This window comes from Hyla sarda, chromosome 5, assembly GCF_029499605.1.
Source record: "Hyla sarda isolate aHylSar1 chromosome 5, aHylSar1.hap1, whole genome shotgun sequence".
Classification (NCBI taxonomy): domain Eukaryota; kingdom Metazoa; phylum Chordata; class Amphibia; order Anura; family Hylidae; genus Hyla; species Hyla sarda.
In genome coordinates this window covers 354,680,554-354,702,250 of record NC_079193.1, presented here as the reverse complement: position 1 = coordinate 354,702,250, position 21,697 = coordinate 354,680,554, and the positions used below count along the sequence as shown (strand labels likewise).

The following is a 21,697-nucleotide window of genomic DNA, read 5'->3' as shown; positions in this document are numbered from 1 at the left end:
GAGAAAAAAAATAAAAAGATAAATATATATATATATATATATATATATATATATATATATTTATTATATTATATATAAATTAATCTGTGGATAAAAGGGGTATTGTGCTGCTCAGCATTTGGAGAGCTTGTGACGACATACCCCCGCCCCCTCATGACATCACGTCCCGCCCCCTCAATGCAAGTCTATGGGAGGGGGCGTGACAGCCGCCACGCCCCCTCCCATAGACTTGCATTAAGGGGGCAGTCGTGATGTCATGAGGGGGCAGGGCTATGATGTCACGAGCTCCCGGTGTCGGCTCCTGCGTTCGGAACAGTTTGTTCAAAACACTGAGCAGCGGAGTACCCCTTTAAAGGGAAAGTGCCTACAGGCCTTACAGAGTTGTGGACTAGAAAACATGGCTCCCAACAAGAGAGTTAATTTTTGTATCAATGGAAAGGACAATAAAACCAATTTAAAGGGTAATTCTCATTAAAACTAATTTTTGCTATTGCACTCATAGCAAAAATATTTCTAATACGCTTTGTTTAAAAAAAAAAATTACGTTTTATTTGTGCTTAAAAAGCTCAAGAGCACATTTATCCCAATCTTATACACAGACTTTGGACCGAAGTCCAAACACAGGAAGTGCAGCCTGGAGTGCTGAGGGGGGGGGGGGGGTGTCCAGCCTCATCCAATCATAGCTCCTCTCACACTTAACTGCCATATGCTGTTGGTTGGACACACACCCCTCAGCACTCCAGGCTGCACTTTCTGTATTTGGACTTCAGTCCAAAGTCTGTGTATGAGTTGGGGGAAAAATGTGCTATTGAGCTTTTTTTGAGCACAAATAAAACATAGAAAACTTCATTTTTTTTAAACAAAGTATATTAGAAATATTTTTCATAGCAATAGCAAAAATTAGTTTTCATGAGAGTGACCATTTAAGATGAAATTCAATACTGAGTGTGGCAGAAGATGTGGGTTGTTCCCGGCTAGTTGTGTTTAAAATGTGGTGCAAGTTTATATAAGTTTTTATAAATTATAAAAGAAAAACACACTGGTAGTCCAAGGAGACCATCACAGTTTCAATATAGAAAATTCAAAGCATTATACCAGGGAAGAGAGAATATACAACAAAAGAAATAGAAGGAAAAAGGAATAAATTATTTTAACAGAACTGCAAGAAATTGGTTGAATGAAATGGGATTTACAAAGAAACAAAAAACAGGACTAACACCTAAACAAAAGAAAACTTGGTTTCTATGGCTAAAAAAAAAAAGCCTCATTGAGAGTGGAGGATCCACTAAAGAGATGATGATTATATTAAAGGGGTACTCCGGTGGATAACTTTTGAAAAAAAAATCAACTGGTGACAGAAAGTTAAACAGATTTGTAAATTACTTCTATTAAAAAAAACGTAATCCTTCCAGTACTTATTAGTGTCTGTATACTACAGAGGAAATTATTTTCTTTTTGGATTTCTCTTCTGTCACGAACACAGTGCTCTCTGCTGACACCTCTGTCCATTTTAGGAGCTGTCCAGAGCAGCATAGGTTTTCTATGGGGATTTTCTCCTGCTCTGGACAGTTCCTGAAATCGATAGAGGTGTCAGCAGAGAGCACTGTGTTCGTGACAGAAAAGAAATCCAAAAAGAAAAGAATTTCCTCTGTAGTAAGCAGACGCTAATAAGTACTGGAAGGATTAAGATATTTTTAATACAAGTAATTTACAAATCTAACTTTCTGGCATCAGTTGATTTAAAAAACAAAAAAAGTTTTCCACTGGAGTACCCCTTTAATGAATCTTCTGTCTGGTGCCGTTCTAATGAAACATATACTTGGGTTATCCAGGAAAAAAAAAATGGCTTCAGAAAGTTAAACAGATTTGTAAATTACTTCTACTAAAAAATCTTAATCCTTTCAGTACTTATAAGCTGCTGAAGTTGAGTTGTTCTTTTCTGTCTAAGTGCTCTCTGATGACACCTGTCTTGGGAACTGTCCAGAGTAGAAGCAAATCCCTGTAGCAAACCTCTTCTCCTCTGTGCAGTTCCCGAGACAAGCAGAGATGTCAGCAGAGAGCACTGTTGCTAGACAGAAAAGAACAACTCAACTTCAGCAGCTGATAATTATCGTAAGGATTAAGATTTTTTAATAGAAGTAATTTACAAATCTGTTTAACTTTCTGGAGCCAGTTGATATAAATATATATATATATTTTTTATGTTTTTTTCCTGGAATACCCCTTTAAGATGACACCTAAGGATAACAACAACATTTCCCCATCAATTATATGGGGTCATTCTATCAATTGAAAAAAAGTTTGGTAATGATGAAGTCATTTTCCAGGACGAAATTGCATCTTGCTACAGATCAAGGAGTGCTAAAGCTTTTCTACAGAAATTTGGCAAATCAACTAAATGGCATAGATATAGCAAACAGTCCAGGTCCTAATCTAGGTGAACATTTATGGTGAAAACTATAAAGAATTGGTGCCTGATAGGAAGCCCCTCTATAGCCGATCTGTCATCACTTTTCGGGAAAGTTAGAAGCAGCATGTTGAATATTAATAATCATAAGTGTAATCTGAGCCCAAAGTGTTCTGGCGTCAAACAGTTAAAGCAACAAAGTATTTTTATATGTAGAATTTTTTTGGCAATGGTTCCATTATTTATTTATTCCAGTACTTACCGTATTTTTCGCCGTATAAGACGCACTTTTTCTTCCCCAAACTTGGGGGGGGGGGGGGGGGGGGGGAGTTGGTGCGTCTTATACGGCAAATACACATTAAAACCTGTCCTATCGCGGCGGTCCCTGTAGCCATCAACGTCCGGGACCCACGGCTAATACAGGACATCACCGATCGCGGTGATGCCCTGTATTAACCCTTCAGACGCGGCGATCAAAGCTGACCACCGCATCTGTAGGGAAAGTGACACTAACCCGGCTGCTCAGTCGGGCTGTTAGGGACCGCCGCGGTGAAATCGCGGCGTCCCGAACAGCTTACAGGACACCGGGAGGGACCTTACCTGCCTCCTCGGTGTCTGCTCCGTGCCGGGATCCCCTGCATGGCCGGCACTCTCCTAGTCATCATCACGTTGTCGCGCACAACGCCGTCCCGTCATCCAATAGGAGCGGCGCGCGTAGCGACGCGATGACAGCGATGGAGAGCGAGGATACCGGGCAGCAAAGACGCTCGAGCGACGGGGACACCCCAGGGGACGCGGCGACAGCGATGGAGGGCGACATCCAGGGCAGCAGTGACTGGTCCGGAGCGGCGGGGACACGTGAGTACTACCTCCTATACCAGTGGTCTTCAAACTACGGACCTCCAGATGTTGCAAAACTACAACTCCTGGCATGCCCGGACAGCCAACGGCTATTGTAGTTTTCAAATGCCCCTCAAAAGGAGTACATTATATAACGATAAAAAAAAAAAAGAGAAAAAAAAAAAACAATATCCCATCCAACAGCTATTAGCCCCATCCGAGAGGACTCCACTTTATATACCCCTATATAAAAATAAATTTAAAAAAATGGAAATGGGGCACAATTGTAATGGATGTAAAGAAATTAAATAAAAGAAAAATATAAAAAACAAAAACACTGCACTTTGATACTTGTATTTCAATTAAAGGGGTACTCCGGTGAAAAACCTTTTTATTTTTTATTTTTATTTTTTTAAATCAACAAATCAACTGGTGCCAGAAAGTTAAACAGATTTGTAAATTACTTCTATTAAAAAATCTCAATCCTTCCTGTACTTATTAGCTGCTGAATACTACAGCAGAAATTATTTTCTTTTTGAAACACAGAGCTGTCTGCTGACATCACGAGCACAGTGCTCTCTGCTGACATCTCTGTCCATTTTAGGAACTGTGCAGAACAGCATATGTTTGCTATGAGGATTTCCTTTTACTCTGGACAGTTCCTAAAATGGACAGAGATGTCAGCAGAGAGCACTGTGGTCATGATGTCAGCAGACAGCTCTGTGTTTCAAACGGAAAAGAATTTCCACTGTAGTATTCAGCAGCTAATAAGTACAGGAAGGATTAAGATTTTTTAATAGAAGTAATTTACAAATCTGTTTAACTTTCTGGCACCAGTTGATTTTAAAAAATTAAGTTTTTCAGTACCCCTTTAATCAGTATTTGTAAACAATGGATTCTTACCGTTAGATTTGCAACTATGACTTTTGGATCATCTAGAAAAAAAAGCACATGAGACAATGAGTATATCATATATATTACAGAATAAAAAACTTTATGAAATAAAATTGTTATGTTTACGTTCAGTATAGACTCCATAAACTTAGGGAAGGGCTCAACGGCAAAATATGATTGTGCGCAAGTTGCGGTAAAGTGGTGCATTTCATTATAAGTGGTCTCCATAGAGAACTATTCCGATTGCACACAAGTTTTGACACGCAAGCGTTGCTACTGAGCTCTAGATGTAAACATTATGGAAATCATTCATTTTACATCTGTGCTCCAGCTGCAAGTCCCAGCCTGACCGCACATCTGATGACCCAAAGCTATCAGTTCGTGTCATCAGAAGTGCAGTTGGGCCAGGACTTGCGGCTGTAACACAGACGTAAAAATGTATCTGCAATACAGCGTTGTGAAACTGGCCTAAGTCATATCGAAAATTGGGCATCCAATATGCCATTACAAAGTCCATAGGGGGTCCCTTTAACCAAGCTTTCCCTCAACAAGATGTCTAGTTATGAAAAATAGAAATGCCAAGTTGCAATGCTAGGTTATGGCAAAGCTGGGTCACACCCTTGAGAGAACAGAAACAGCGGTCATTCTGGTTGTCAACCAACAAAATTAAAAAGGGTTGTCCAAGGAGCAGAAAAGGTCCTACTTGCTCTGCTTACCGGCACTTCTGCCCTATCCCCCCATCAGAATTATACCTTCCGAGAGGAGATGGGGGGGGGGGGGGAGAGCAGTCACGATCATCAAGTACAGGTCTAAGCCACGTACACGTGAGGCCAATAGTTGCACAAAGTTGCAACATTGTGCAGCTGTTGGACATGGTGTGCGGAGGTGGTTCTGCCCTCACATGATGATCATGACTGGCAGCCAACTCATCTAATCTCAGAAGATACCATTTTGAGACTGTCTCGGAATGATACCTTCTGAGATTAGATGAGTTGGCTGCCAGTCATGATCATCATGTGAGGGCAGAACCACCTCCGCACACCATGTCAAACAGCTGCACAATGTTGCAACTTTGTGCAGCTGTTGGTCTCACATGTGTACGTGAAGTAAGTGCCAGTGAGCAGAACAGGTAGGACCTTTTCTGCTCCCCAGACAACCTCTACTTCCCCCAACCCTATCCAAGTCTTTCTTACCAGGGATAAGCCTAATGTACAATGTTAATATAGAGTCGTGACCTGTTTATAGCGCATATCAGAAGCTTATTCTCATATAACCACTAATGCACCAGTGGCATATGCAAAAAAGTTAAAGCTCGAAGAGCGTTCAATTTTCAATGCATTGAATGAATTCTTAGAAATGCATTGAAAATGGAGTGACTTACCACTAGTCTCTAATTTTCTAGTACAGACATGACAGAACACTTCTCTCAGGTCACCTTTACTGCCGTAGGAACGAGCATTGAATGTGCCCGATATTTTTTTCTTCTTTGAGTTTCCTACAGCTTTAGGACAACACTGACCTGGAAGATGAAGTGCCTGCTTATATACAGTGTCTACTACCACTCCAGGGTCACAAATAACCAATAATGGAAACTGTGTGCTGCCCAGGTGGAAGTAACCCAATGTGGTGTGGACATGGAGTTGGCCAACCACAACCAACGTAACACAAGTCAAGCTCTACATGTTGAGCATTTCGATAGAAAACAACAGTTATTAAAGGGTTAAACTCATTTTCTCTAAACCTGTACACAATGAAATAGAAATCTTTCTTCTCTATACACAAGAAAAAGGTAGAACCTCATCTACAGAGCAATTTTATGTTTTTTTTTTATTATTATTTTTCACAATTTGGCTAAGGAAATGAAGCAGAAACCCTTATCCAAGAACATCCAAGTTATCCAAGAACATGGTAAGAAATTATGTTCTAGCCCTTTTCCAAACAAAGAGGAATAATCTGGGTAGGTCTTTACCATTTGTAAAAAAAATAAAAAATTTGAAAACTAATAAAATCACTGTTTTAATGCTTTAAAAATAAAATACATAACATGTCCGATAATTTTTTTTTACCAATCAGGTGGTACGCCACTTACGTTTAGGTACATTGTTCTTGGTGCGCATGCGTCCCAAAGAGCCGGGCAAGAAGACAAAGTCATCCACGTTGCTGAGATAAGAAGTGAGAAATTCAGTCTTCTCACAGTTTGCTTCCTCCATGCCTGTCCAATAAAAAGTTAAGAAATAAAATATAGGCTTTTTGACAAACAGACAGGGGCGCTGATAACCTCCAAGGACAGAAGCATGGGGCTTGTTTTTGACCTGGACATGTGAATTCGCATCCAACAAAAATATAATTTTTTTTTTTGTCCCTTTCTAATCGATGGAGGGAATTAAGAACTGCTCTGTGTGTTCTGAGCCAATAAGATGTCTCCCGTATGCTGCTTCATCTCCCTCCTCCCTCTTTGGTGGTTTCATGCACAGATTGAGGCAGACACTTCATCCACATTCCCCTCCTTCCTTTCTAGCTTTGGGGTTCATTTATAAAGACACCCCTTTGTTAAGTAAAAGCCCGTCTAGCAAAAAGCCAAATGCTGCAGGTCTGGCTTCAGAAACCCCCAGAAGTTGGCTGCTATTATTAGGGAAGAGTCCTGGTGATACAGTTCAAATGAATGTCCGACCATGAAAAGGATAAGACAAGCCTGCCCGATTAAAGGGGTTCTCCGCTGCTCAGCATTTGGAACAAACTGTTACGAACGTTGAAGCAGATGCCGGGAGCTCTCTAAGTCATAGCCCTGCCCCCTCATGATGTCACGCCCCGCCCCCTCAATGCAAGTCTATCGGAGGGGGCGTGACAGCCATCACGCCCCCTCCCATAGACTTGCATAGAGAGGGAGGGGCGTGAAGTCATGAGGGGGCGGGCTATGACATCAGGAGCTCCCGGTGCTGACTTCAGCATTTGTTCCAAATGCTGAGCAGCAGAGAACCCCTTTAATCGGGCAGGCTTGTCTTATCCTTTTCATGGTCGGACATTCATTGGAACTGGGGGGCGGGGCTATGACGTCACGAGCTCCCGGAGCCGGCTCCAACGGAGTAGCCCTTTAATGCTAGGTCCACACTATAGAATTTCTGCTTGGAATTTAGAAGCAGAGTTCCACGCGGAAACTCTGGTGCAGCAGAATCCTATTGCTGGCAATGGGATTCCGCTTCACTGTGCACAGTAGAGTTTCAGCAGCAGACATTCCGCCACTTAAATTCCACCACCAAAAGAACGATCTTGTCCATTCTTCAGGCAGAATCCGCACCAAAGACATTGCCGTCTTTAGAGACTGCAATGTCCGTGTGGTCCTAGCGCCAAATAATTAAAGTCTGCACTGGCCGCACTTGGAATCTCCAGCAGGATTTTGCCTGTATGGAAATTCTGTAGTGTGAACCCAGCCTAAGACTTCCTCTTTGTTAGCAGGTCTCCACTTATGTTCGGGACTCTTTCCTTAAAATACTTAAAAGGATGATGATAACAATAAATATTGGGTGCCAAAAATGCGATTGGTATCTCTCAGATGAAGACTACATGGCCATCTAAACTTCTGAGGAGTGTCCAGACTTTAAGAACCAAATTAAGTTTCATTCAGACCCCCCCCCCCCCCAAAAAAAAAAAAAAAAATTACCATGCGCATCTATGTATGCACAAAAGGTCATTTTACTATGAAGTTAAAATTTTCCTTCCAGTCCAGCCCTGTGCCCATGCCCATAAGTATTTTAGAGTAACACAGATTTGGTTATAACATTTCGAAAAACATTTTTTATCCTCCCCTGATTAAAGGTCCCGCTGATCCTAGATTTCAACACACCAGCTGGGATCAGAAAGCACAGTTTGTTCTTGTTTCTGATAACCTAAACATAAAATTAGTAACTTCCAACAAGCGAGGTTCATAGTTGAATAAACTTTCTGAATTATCCCAGATTGAAGTCTTTTTAATTAAAACATCAAAATGTTCTCCAAGTGGAGCCATGATAGACGTGGAATTTCAGAGCCATTTATCACCCCAGCTGGAGCAATCGAGACTCTGCTGGATGCCAGGAATCCTTACCCCAAGAATATAGAACTACGGAGCGACCGTCACCTGAGCCAAGAAACTGCACTAAATCCCAAGCTTGACTTACAAGCCATGTCTCTGACTAATCTACTAACTAGAACAATTGGTCATAAGACCCAAACATGGAACAAAAACAAAGGGCAAAGTAGCGTTACAAAAGGAACCTCAAACAAGAACACAGTCCTATGCCAACACTCTAAGAGTAAAAAAATATTACGAAATACGATACAATGTTCTGGTTCTCTTAGAAAGCACTATACTAGATTATGGTTGGTTCTGCAGAGCTGCCAGTCTTGCTAGAAGATAGGATAAGAATTGTCAGAAACAGTGTCTAATGGAATGGGGCTGTCACCAGGTATTCAGGCCCTAGGGCAAAAGTAAGTCTGTCTTTTTGTCAAGAGGATCTTATGCATGGAACATGTCTACGCATCAGCCCAGGTTTCTCTGGTGCTAATACTGCACCATCTTTAGAGGAAGGTCATGCATTCACCCAAAAAAAGTGTATTTTGTCCTTACTTATATTGGTATACATGGGTAGGACCTCTCTAGGGTAATTTTAGTAACAATATCACTTCTATTGTGTCGCCTTGTCTAAATGGCAAAAAGAAATCCAGAACAAGCCAATAAAGTTACCATGATCTCCGACAAAGATGATGTTGACGCATCGATGAAGCTTCATTTGTTTCAAGCCGTCCATTAACATGCCGACAACACTGTCAATGTCCTTCAGTTGGTTTACCAGCTATAAGGAAAGGAAATCGTGAACATCCATGAACTAACACTTCAAGCACAGTTTTAATGGTTTAGTACTAAATATATAGTTTTGCAAAAAAACAAAAAGTTGACTCACTAAAGGTACTGTAACCAGCTTTACATATGAACTGGGGCCTTATTATGTCATTTGGGGGAACGCTGCTTAGGAAGAGGAGCTGTTCTCACTGTGCTAGTCCCAGCCCATCCAGGTATTACAAAGCTGGTCTGTAAAACAAAAGAGAAACACAGCCGCACAGCCACAAATTGTTATTGGATCTACTTGTTTCTCAGCATAATTCCAAAAACTAACAGGTTGTTATTATACATTTTGATCAAAAAGTACAAGCCCACTCGCCACATCAAGGCCACCTAGTCAGAGTGGGTCCCTATCCCAACACTGACGTAGAACCAGGTGGCAACCACTGCCCCTGCGACACCATGCCCACAGGAGGAATGACCCAGTTGGCAGGCAGCCCCACTGCTGCCCGACCAAGCCCCTGGCTCCAGGCCGCACCACCCCAGAGACAAAGCATCACAGTAACAATGGCCACCACAGAGCACCACACCAATGTGAACACCTACCATGTGCTCCCTGCCAGAGGACTGGGAGAATGCTAGCGGCCCAGGCGTTTTTAATTAGCAGGAGACTGCATAAGGGTTTCCTCTTAACATTCTCCCAGCCCTCTGGTAGGGAGCACAAAGTAGGTTTCACACTGGTGTGGTGCTCTGTGGCGGCCATTGTTTCTGTGATGCTTTGTCTGTGGGGTGGTGTGGCCCAAAGCCAGGGGCTTATCAGGCAGCAGTGGGGCCACTGGGTCATTCCCCCGTGGGCTTGGCATTTCGGAAGCAGTGGTCGCCGCCTAGCGCTACGCCAGTGTCAGGTTAGGGACCCACTCTGACTAGGTGGCCTTGACATGGCAAGTGGGCTTGTACTTTTTGATCAAAATGTATAATAACAACCTTTTTTTAATTTAATTATGCTGAGAAGCAAGTAGATCAAAATACAAATAGTGGATGTGCGGCTATGTTTCTCTATTTTTGTTGTACCCCCCCCCCCCCCCGCGATCTTCCTAACTGGGTGCCACCATTAGCGCTCATAGTGAGCGCTAAGGCGCGTAGCGTCGACCTAGAGGTCGACGGTGATGCCTCGTCTCCTCCCCATCCCAATACAGTTCTATTGGGGGAGGTGGGGAGGCACGAACGCTGCCTCCCCGCCTCTGCCATAGAGATGTATGGAAGAGGCGTGCCGGCCGCAACGTCATGCTGCGGCTGGCACGCCCCCTGCACGGGACAGCTGCGGCCCCGTACAGGAGATCACAGGGCGTCCCAGCAGTCGGACCCCCCGCGATCAAACACTTATCCCCTATCCTGTGAATAGGGGATAAGTGTTAATCACGCTGCAGATGTCCTTTAACACCTCATGACCATACATGAACAATACAAAGTGATGTATTTCATTGATATCACTATATGAACCTATAGGGCTTTTAGATCAATTAAAATACTCAAAAATATTTTTGGCAAAAAAAAGCCTCAACATCTGATCGGGTGCAACTCAAGCATTTGCTCGGATTGTTAATCGGCACTTTATGTTAGATGTAGAAAAAGACATCGCCTTTTTATTCTTCTCTGTAAATAGGCAGCTCCAGTTCAGTTGGGTATTGCATTTACTTGAATGGAGGAAAGCTGCATCTCTTACCACCTCTTAAATTGGGGCCTAGTGGGGTTATGTCACTTTGTAAGAACATTGGGGGAGATTTATCAAAATCCGTGCAGAGGAAGAGTGGTGCAGTTGCCCATAGCAACCAATCAGATTGCTTTTTTCATTTTCCACAGGCCTCTAAAGAGGCCTGTGGAAAATGAAAGAAGCAATCTGATTGGTTGCTATGGGCAACTGCACCACTCTTCTTCTGCACGGGTTTTGATAAATCTCCCTCATTGTGTGACCAAGAGCCACAAGCAACCAGATCTAGTCAAATTTAGAAGACTCTGCACAAACCTCACTGCTGTATGGTCCATATCTGTGTCCTGCTTGATCCGGCTGCTCCAAATAGATTGCATACACATATGGCCTATATATAACAAATAGAAAATGTCGGAGTCATCACGTGTTGATTTGTTATGCCTGAGGCTTTACACAACCAAAGTCAATATGACCAAGGGATGATCACTTGTTCTTCTGCATGTCTACCGATCAGCCAAAATATTAAAGGTGAAGTGAACAACATTGGTTTCTCTCATGACAATGTCTTCAGTCAGAGAGTGGGATATATGAGGCAACAAGTGATCGGTCAGTTCTTACATATGATGGGTTGAAAGCAGGAAAAATAGATTTTGTAAGGATCTGAGAAACTGTGATAAGGGTGAAACTGGGAAAGTCCAAAAGACAGGGTCAGGGCATCTCCACAATGGCTGGTCTTCTGTGAAACGGTAATAGTCTAGAACAAAGGTCCCCAACATGGTCCTTAAAGGGGTACTCTGCCCCTATCCCAAAGGATAGGGGATAAGATGTCTGATCACGGGGGTCCCACCACTGGGCACCACCACGATCTCCTTGCTGCACCCGGTGTTCATTTAGAGAGTTGGGTGCAGTGTCGGAGGCTCGTGACGTCACGGCCACGCCCCGCTCGTGACGTCACGGCCACGCCCTCTCAATGCAAGTCTATAGACTTGCATTGAGGGGACGTGACGTCACGAGCCTCCTCACCGCCAGTCATCCAGCGAAGTTCGTTCCATGCACCGGATGTCTGGGGTGCCGCAGCAGAGATCACGGGGGTCCCCAGCAGCGGAACCCCTGCAATCAGACATCTTATCCCCTATCCTTTGAATAGGGGATAAGATGTCTAGGGGCAGAGTACCCCTTTAAGGCCACCAACAGTCCAGGATCTGCATTTTCCCTGAGGTAATGAGAATAAGGCTATGTTCACACCTGGGAATTTCCGTGCAAAATTCCAATGCGTAACTCTGCTGTGGGGCAGAATTTCTGCGCCAGATGTTTCGGGCACGGAAATTCAGGAAGAATGAACCTGTCCACTGTGCATGAAATGCAGAGCCATCTATAAGACGGTGCATTCCCAGCGCCGGCATGTCTGCAGAATGTCCGCGTGGACATTTTCCATGCAGACATTCTGAGGTGTGAACACAGCCCAACACTTCTCAAGGGTGTGAGGAGGTCCAAACCTTATCGGAAGTCCATGGAGCTTTCAGATTGTAAACAGGTCCTTGACTTAACGTTATCCTCTTAGGCTATACAGAAGCAGCAAAGCGCTCCTCAGGCCAGGGCAAAGCTGGTGCAAAGGGTGTCCTTACAGTGGGGATCAAAAGTTTGGGCACCCCAGGTCAAAATTTGCATTAATGTGCATAAAGAAGCAAAGGCATCAAATTACATTATTATAAGAATGTCTAATCTGTAAACAAAAGTTAGATTTTATTTCCATCATTTACATTTTCAAAATAACAGAAAAAAAAAAAAAAAAATGGCGTCTGCAAAAGTTTGGGCACCCTGCAGAGTTAATATCTTGTACTGCCACCTTTGGCAAGTATCACAGCTTGTAAACGCTTTTTGTAGCCAGCCAAGAGTCTTTCAATTCTTGTTTGAGGTATCTTTGCCCATTCTACCTTACAAAAGTCTTCCAGTTCTTTGAGATTTCTGGGCTGTCTGTCACGCACTGCTCTTTTAAAGGTGTATCCATAGATTTTCAATTATGTTGAGGTAAGGAGATTGTGAAGGCCATGGCAAAACCTTCAGTTTACACCTCTTGATGTAATCCCCCGTGGATTTCGAGGTGTGTTTAGGATAATTATCCATTTATAGAAGCCATCCTCTCTTTAACTTCAGCTTTTTCACTGTTCCCTGTGCCACTGGCTGCAATTCAACACCAAAGCATGATTGATCCATCCCCATACTTAACAGTTGGAGAGAGGTTCTTTTCATTAAATTCTGTTCCCCTTCATCTCCAAACTTTCTTTTGCTCATTCTGGCCAAAAAGTTTTCTTCTGTGGACTCTTCCATGAAGACCATATTTGTACAAGTATCTCTATAAAGTGGAATAGTGTACCACAACTCCAGTGTCTGCCAGAGATTTCTGGAGGGATCGTGCAGTCAAACGTGGGTTTTAAATAGTTTTTCTCACAATCCTGCGAGCTGTTCTGTCTGATATTTTTCTTGGTCTTCCAGATCTTGCTTTAACTTCCACTGTTCCTGATGACTGCCATTTCCGAATTACATTCTGAACAGAGGATATTGACATCTGAAAACGTTTTTCTATCTTCTTATAGTCTTCTCCAGCTTTGTGAGCGTCAACTATTTTCAGTTTCAGATTTCTAGACAACTGCTTAGAAGAACCCATGGTGCTGATTGTTGGGGCAAGGTCAGATGAGTCTGGGCATTTAAAACCTTTGAGATTGACATCACCTGGTCTTCCCAGATGATGAGTGAGAACAATCCATGACACTGGCAGGTCTCAGCTTTGCAAAGGAGGCAGTGCAGGCTATAAATTCTGCAGGGTGCCCAAACTTTTGCAGATGCCATTTTTTTTTGTTTTCTGTTATTTTGAAAGTGTAAATGATGGAAATAAAATCTAACTTTTGTTGACATATTATAAGAATGTCTAATCTGTAATTTGATGCCTTTTGGAGATTTTTCCTTGGCTTCTTTATGCACATTAATACAAATGTTTACCTGGGGTGCCCAAACTTTTGATCCCCACTGTATAGGTTCCTCATAAGAACAGGGCTAGGTCTCATGCCTTGTCCTTTTCTTGCTTGTGCTCTTGTTCTAATCCCAGTCTTCTCCTTACTCTATGACCCAGATTTACCACACTGTGTACCACACTTTTGGTTTGTTTCTGGCTGTTTTTGTGGTGCACGGGGGCTTTACTATTCCTGTGCGCCATTTTGGTGCCACAATTCCTACTTATTTTCTTACTTCTTAAAAAGGGGGAATGTCATTCATTGCTCCGTGCTACTGAAAAGTCACATTTAGGAAACAAAAACACCAAATTGTGCTGCTAAAGTCACATAAGCATAAGCAGCAGGTTAACATCAAACCCAAAGTGCCAAAATGATCATTACCTATGCGCCGCAACAGTAAATACTCCAAGACTGAACGAGAGACACTCAAGCAAAGCCGCCTTTCTATTAGACTGTTTTGACGGCAAGGACATTATGGCTGATCTGCGTAGTTACTGACAAGACACAGGGGACCACACGGGGGAAATACATTTATCATAATCAAATTCCTACAGAATATTATCTCTTTAACGCAAGTGGACAAGTTCAGTCCCTAAACATGACTAAGTAACCTACCTTTCATTGTCAGGTAAATGCAGCCACTGTAGCACTGTCATCACTCTGCGATGTTGAGTAATAACTCTAGAAGAGAATAGAACAAGAACGGTAAATAATGGAGATTAATTAAAACAAATGGTGAAAGAAAAAGTGGAGTTGCCAATGGCAACCAAGTCCCTTTTGCTACTATTTGCAGTGGTTTTGATAAATCCTCCATGTTTCTACTGTATCATGAAGGGTTCTATGATGGTCCAAGTTGGTTCAGAAAAAGCCTATTATACATGGCAGCCACAATATATTATCCAACAACCTTAATCTAATACAATTTGTACAAAATACATACAGAGAACTTACACGGGCCAGAAGAACGTGGCTGCCTTAACCCCTTGTTTATCCGCAGTAACCCAAATCTGAAAGATAAAAAAGGTCAGTCATGTGACTCCATAATAATCGGCATGATCTTAATACACATGATTTTGTAATAACTCTTCTTAAAGCAAATATCCAACGTTAGAAAAAGCAGAGCTAATTTCTTTCCAAAAACAGCACCACACCTGTCCTCAGATTGTCTGTGGTATTGCAGCTCAGTTCCATTAAAGGGGTACTCCGGCGGAATACAATTAAAAAAAAAAAAAAATCAACTAATGCCAGAAAGTTAAACAGATTTGTAAAATACTTCTATTAAAAAAATCTTAATCCTTCCATTGCTTAGCTGCTGTATGCTCTGCAGGAAGTTCTTTCTTTTTGAATTTCTTTTCTGTCTGACCACAGTGCTCTCTGCAGGAACTGTCCAGAGCAGGAGAGGTTTGCTATGGGGATTTGCTCCTACTCTGGACAGTTCCTAAAATGGACAGAGGTGTCAGCAGAGAGCACTGTGGTCAGACAGAAAGGAAATTCAAAAAGAAAAGAACTTCCTGCAAACAGCAGCTGATAAGTACTGGAAGGGTTAAGATATTTTTAATAGAAGTAATTTACAGATCTGTTTAACTTTCTGGCACCAGTTGACTTAAAAAGATTGTTTTCCACCCGAGTACCCCTTTAAAGTGAATGAACCCAAGTTGTAATACCATGTACAAGAAGAAATGAGCTCTGTAAGCTCTTTGAGAAGACAACCCCTTACCCAGACTATATTTTGTGTAACAGATTTTCAGGCCACCATACATTATGCATAAGACCACCCTCCACAGAAGACCCCTTTTATAATGCAATCTTGGATGGTCTTCTCAAACTGGTTTCACTGTATAACCACATTAGATAGGTCGTAGGCCTCGTAAAAAGGACCACAGAGCAAGTCCAATATCCCTAAATACTCGGTCAAGGTGACGGCACAACCTTTTAACACCTATTTATTGCTTCTTAAAGGATGGCACTTGCTAACATTGTACATGGTTTCATACTTACTGGTTGCCCACCCCACCATCTGTGATTAAATTTTTCTCGAGAACGAAGGCTGAAGTTGGCATCGAACACTGGATCATACATAGAATTACCAACTATCCCGTGAGATTCAGGATAGAGGCCCTTAAATAAAAAGAAATGAAACAGCATTTTACACAAAAAAACACAAGTAATAAATAAAAAATAAAAAAATATATATATACAAATCACAAAACAAGAATTCTAACAAAATTCTTAATTTTTAGTCTTTGTAAATCAGAGGAGCCTCCTATTTGGATTTCCCTGCGTAGGCTTCAGATTTACACTGCAGCCCAGGCACTTCACTCCTCTGATCATGAAGCTCATTGTCAATATAACCCGTCCAATATTATTATTTACTAATATGAGCAAACAAAATAAATCAGTATTTACCGTAGCCAGTGTATATAAGTTTGGGAACGTTTTTGTGGGGTATACGGGTCTCATATAAGGTGAATGTGAACCGCATGTTCCTAATGAAAAAGAAAATAATTATGAATTATGTTATTATTACATGGCAGAACAATTTTTATACAATTCTTTTTCTGCAAATTCACATAATGCATAAAAAATACATTTGTATAGAATTTGGGCAAAGTCTACAAAAGGGAACATATTTTTAAATGAACAGGGACCATTATCTTGGACACAAGCTGCATATACAATAAAGAAAGTAATACAAACACAAGTGCATATTAACCCGATAAATACGCAGCCAAGTGACTGTAATTATCCAGTATGTGTATGATAATAAAACAAATCTATACCTAGGGTGGGCCCTCAGTACATCAAACACATCCCTACGTGTTTCTCCTGGATAGTGCTGGGCTCATCAGGGGACAAACTTGTAAAATAAGACAAATTCTAATATTGCAGATAATGGCCATGAACAGCAACAAAAACAACAGGTGCTGACTCAATATTTCACTAAATATCAAGTTTTTAGAAATATCCTATATGTGGTCTTTGTGGGCTTCTTGATTTAAAAGGGGTGAAAAACTTTTTTTTTTTTTTTTAAATCAACTGGTGCCAGAAAGTTAAAACAGATTTGTAAATTATTTCTATTAAAAAATCTTAATCCTTCCAGTACTTATTTGCTGCTGAATGCTACAGAGGAAATTATTTTCTTTTTAGAACACAGAGCTCTCTGCTGACATCACGAGCACAGTGCTCTCTGCAGACATCTCTGTCCATTTTAGGAACTGTCCAGAGCAGCATATGTTTGCTATGGGGATTTTCTCCTACTCTGGACAGTTCTTAAAATGGAAAGAGATGTCAGCAGAGAGCACTGTGTTCCAAAAAGAAAAGAATTTCCTCTGTAGTATTCAAGGGGTATTCCAGGCAAAAAAAAAAAATTAAAAAAATTATACATTAACTGGCTCCGGGAGGTTAAACAGATTTGTAAATTACTTCTATTAAAAAATCTTAATCCTTCCAATAGTTATTAGCTTCTAAAGTTTTCTGTCTAACTGCTCAATGATGATGTCACGTCACAGGAGCTGTGCATGATGGGAGAATATCCCTTGCATGATGGGAGAATATCCCCATAGGAGCTGAACAGCTCCCGGGACGTGAGTCATCAGAAAGCAGTTAGACAGAAAACAGCAACTCAACTTCAGAAGCTAATAACTATTGGAAGGATTAAGATTTTTTAATAGAAGTAATTTACAAATCTGTTTAACTTTCCGGAGGCAGTTGATATACATAAAAAAAAGTTTTTGCCTGGAAAACCCCTTTCAGCAGCTAATAAGTACTGGAAGGATTAAGATTTTTTTTATAGAAGTAATTTACAAATCTGTTTAACTTTCTGGCACCAGTTGATTTAAAAAAAATAAAATTAAAGAAAAATAAAAAATATTTTCCACCAGAGTACCCCTTTAAACACAGGGCTCAGACATGACGGGGAACCTTTTAGTTAGGATGTTCTGTTGGCATCATATCATGCTGAAGAAGCCTTGGGAGGACAAAATATTTTTGGGAGAGAAGTTTATGTCTTCATTGGTACCAGTCTGGGGTACGTGTGACCCCCTGATCACTTTTTACTTTATTTTTTTAACGTTCTCCATGCAATGTATAAGACAAAATAAACTCTACTATGCAGGTCAAAACAATTAGTATGTTACTCTGCATCCACAAAACGGAAGAATTTTTTGTCAGTAATAATGTCCTCTATGTAATTCTGTGGGAAAGTGGTTGTTTGAGCTCAACAAAAGTACTTTGTCCAGAGGAAAAGTTGCCGAGTTGCCCATAGCAACCAATCAGATCGCTTCTTTCATTTTGCAGAGGCCTTTTCAAAAATGAAAGTAGTGATCTGATTGGTTGCTATGGGCAACTCGGCAAATTTTCCTCTGGACAGGTTTTGATGAATCTCCCCCATGGTGCTGGAGGGCGTTGATTTTATATGATATGGGGTTGGCTTCTTCACCAGAGGGCCAGGTTTAGACATCATTTAAACAAAAATGCGCCTAAACTTTTAAGCCATAGATGAAGAGTCACATAAGGGAAAAAAATACAGATGCAAAAGAAAAAAAATGCACTGGCAAAATTAGGAAACTCCAACAATTTTACAACAAGAAAAATTACGTCTGAAAAAATGCTGTGAACCCGGCCTTGCAACATTTTTATGGTTTACTACATTTACACCATAAAAAAAAGAGAAAAACGATTTTTTGGCTAAGAAAAAAAAAATTCTATTTGTGAGTCGCCTTATTCTGAGAGGCAAAACTTTATTTCACCAATGGAACTGTGACAGCGCTAAATATTGTGTAGTGGCTGCGCTGGGTTATCTGCTCAGCTCCTATTGAACTCAATGCCGTAACCCTATATGGCGCCTACACAGTCTATGGCGCTAGCCTCCCAAAGGGCCAATTAGAGACTGGAATATAGACATGTCCCTAGACAATTCCTAAGACTCATGGCCAAAGACTCATGTTGCTTACTTAATTTGTACAAATTGGGCAAAACTTTGTTTCCTTCCTTCATATATGAAGCACGAAATCCGTCAACTGAGAAGATGATCAAAGGAGGACGGACAAACCTAAGAAGAAAGAAAGGATTGGATGAGATTACAAAAAAAGTGCCACATATAGTTTTTTAGGCTCTTAAATTAAAATAATGCCATTTTCTCCCTTTCTAGTTTTATGTTAGTGGTTGGCACATATGCACGACATTAACGCAGAGTCTGGGGTTGCCACGGTAACACCTACAAACTACGGGTCTAGTCACACTGCAGAATTTCCACGTGCGGAAAGTGGAAATTCAGAAGTGTGAATGGGAGTGCGGAATCCCATAGAAGTCTATGGGCTTTGAGGCGAAAATTCTGCCGTGTGAATAGACCCAGGTACAATTATTCACACCACGTTTGGGACATACGGCATATGGAAATCTCAAAACTCCCTCCTGCCGTAACCCTACGGGACCCAAACCACGTCCCATTCATCTCATTGAGATAACCAGAGTCAGTTAGTGACACCCGTCAGCTCATTTATTCCACCGTATCTGGTTTTCTAATCAGACTGAAAACAGTGGTTTGCTGTACACTTCAGATTCAAAACCCAGATATGGTGGGGAAATGAGCCGATCGGCGTCACTAACTGACTTTGGTCACCTCACTGAAATGAGCGGGGTACGGTGTGGATCCGCCAGGGGTACAGTAGAAAGCTACCTAAATTAGACTAACTTTAACGACCTGAAGCATACAGATAGCAAATGTAAAAGTGCCGTTTCGCAGCCTATTTTATGGATAAAGGAGGGGCGCCATTACAAAGTACAATTGGTCCACCAAAAAAATAAATAAAAAAAAAAAAAAAACACACAAGCCCTCATATGCATTTGTAGATGGAAAAAATTAAAATAAAAAATAAAAATTATGAGGAGGAAACAAATGAAAATGCAAAAATTGACACATGCCAAACAAAATGCCACTTACCCTGCCGGACATTCTGGATTTTTAATTTCTTCACAATCATCATCCACCCAACGAGTTCCACCTTAAAAAAAAAAAAAAAAAAAAAAAAAAAAAGGTTTTAAAAATGGGGAAAATGGGAACCGTGCCTGTATGGGGGAACACAGAGTCCTTCTGATGTAGCATTATTCTCTTTACATGGAGCTATATAGTGCCCTCATACTGTACTGTACTATATTAAAGGGGTACTCTGCTGCTTAGCGTTTGGAACAAAATGTTTCGAATGCTTAGAGCAGGCGCCGGGAGCTCGTGACTTCATAGTCCCCTCATGATGTCACTCCCCTCCCCCTCAATGCAAGTCTATGAGAAGGGGCGTGACAGGATTCGGCCATGTTCACACGAGTTTTTGTGGAATGGCAGGCGCAAAATTTCCGGCAGAGGTTCCGCAGACAGCTGGCGCCAGCAGAACAGGCTGGCACGAGGACCGCTTGGAAGTGTGACGTCTCCATAGACAGCAATGTATTTTGAGTGGGTCAAACAGAAAGAATTGACATGTCAATTGTTTCTGCGGAGGCCAGAATCTTCATTTCTGTGCCAGATGTTTCTGGCATCGAAATTCTGCCATGCGCATGGTGCAGCAAAATACCATTGAAAAACTATGGGACTCTGCTGCAAAGGAAATTCTAAGCAGAATTTTTCTGCTGGATTCTGCTTGGAAATTCTGCCATGTGAACAAGACTTTCTGATACTCTTGGAATAGTCTGCCCGAAATTTCTCTAGGCAAATATTTTATAGTGCACATAGGCCCTTATTCATTGGGGATTTCAGTACCGTAGTTAGTTATATTTCATAAATCACATGTCGACCATTGCGATTCTTATGCATAAATCTATCTATATACCGTATATAAAACTCAACGTGTGTGTGTGTGTGTGTGTATGTGTATGTGTATGTGTGTGTGTGTGTATGTATGTGTGTATGTGTATGTGTGTGTATGTGTGTGTATGTGTGTGTGTGTGTATGTGTGTGTGTATGTATGTGTGTATGTGTGTATGTGTGTGTGTGTGTGTGTGTGTGTGTGTGTGTGTGTGTGTGTGTATATATGTATGTATGTATGTATGTTCCACAATCACGTCCAAACGGCTAAAGATATTAACATGAAACTTGGCCACATGTTACTTATATGTCAACAAACAACATAGGATAGGTAATTTAACCCTTACTCACCCCCATTTGTGAAGGTCAGTGTTTTTGTTTAAAGTCCCATACAAATCTATGGGAAATGTATGTTCCCACATGAGTTCCGTACGGTTGGAGATATTTCAATAATACCTGGTACACATATTACTTATATGTCAAATAAAAATATATGATAGTTAAATTAACCCTTATCTACACCCTTATATAAAAGATGGGTTTTTCTTTCAAGTCCAATGCAAGTATATGGGACTTCCAGTACTTTACTCCACAAGCTCTTCATCTTCTGGTGAATGTGTCAGTCCAGCTTGCAAGCCACACCCCATCTCACAAAGACATGCCCACTGTATAAGCCCCACCCCTTTTATTCTCTACCCTTTTTGTGCATCGGTCTGGCATCACAAATCAGTCCCACCTGGGGATGGGATAGGCTGTCAAGATAGGCGGTCGAGATATAAGGTTGAGATATGAGGACGGGATGTGGGGTTGGGATATGAACTCAAAAGCTTTCACCTGTGTTGATTTTCCTCCCCAACAAGGATTAGGAAGGAAAAACCGGGCAACGCCGGCTACTCAGCTAGTAAATAATTAAATGAACAAATTGAACCCTTCCAGTCAGAAAATAAAAAAAGGAAAATCCACACTGTTGCACCATAGTGCTTGTAGAGACGCAGCTACCATTTATTACTCTGTGTATAAGTTCATGATGCTGCTATAGGGTACATTCACACAAGCAGGTTTACAGAGAGTTTCCCAATGCGTGTTTGAGCCCCGGCAAAATTTTTTGTGGTAGAATTTCCGCAGAGGAAAATCCGCTGCAGACCCCATTAAAGTTATTTAATCTGCTGCGGATTTTCCTCTGTGAAAAACTTGCCATGGCTCAAACTCGCAGCAGGAAACTCACTGTAAA

The 21,697-nt window shown here is 41.4% G+C and overlaps 1 protein-coding gene across 8 annotated transcripts in view; it reads right to left on the bottom strand.

Annotated features, from left to right (window-relative positions):
* ENPP2 (ectonucleotide pyrophosphatase/phosphodiesterase 2) overlaps positions 1–21,697 on the bottom strand; it is a 130,575-nt gene that overhangs the window by 43,301 nt on the left and 65,577 nt on the right. For all 8 annotated transcript variants that reach the window (XM_056522673.1, XM_056522672.1, XM_056522679.1 and 5 more), the window contains exons 5-14: positions 19,615–19,675; positions 18,626–18,723; positions 16,080–16,159; positions 15,672–15,791; positions 14,625–14,680; positions 14,289–14,354; positions 10,981–11,053; positions 8,862–8,970; positions 6,231–6,353; positions 4,151–4,182 (exon numbers count right to left, since the gene is read on the bottom strand). In XM_056522673.1, coding sequence (XP_056378648.1) covers positions 4,151–4,182; positions 6,231–6,353; positions 8,862–8,970; positions 10,981–11,053; positions 14,289–14,354; positions 14,625–14,680; positions 15,672–15,791; positions 16,080–16,159; positions 18,626–18,723; positions 19,615–19,675 — 818 coding nt within the window. The remainder of the gene's footprint in view (positions 1–4,150; positions 4,183–6,230; positions 6,354–8,861; positions 8,971–10,980; positions 11,054–14,288; positions 14,355–14,624; positions 14,681–15,671; positions 15,792–16,079; positions 16,160–18,625; positions 18,724–19,614; positions 19,676–21,697) is intronic.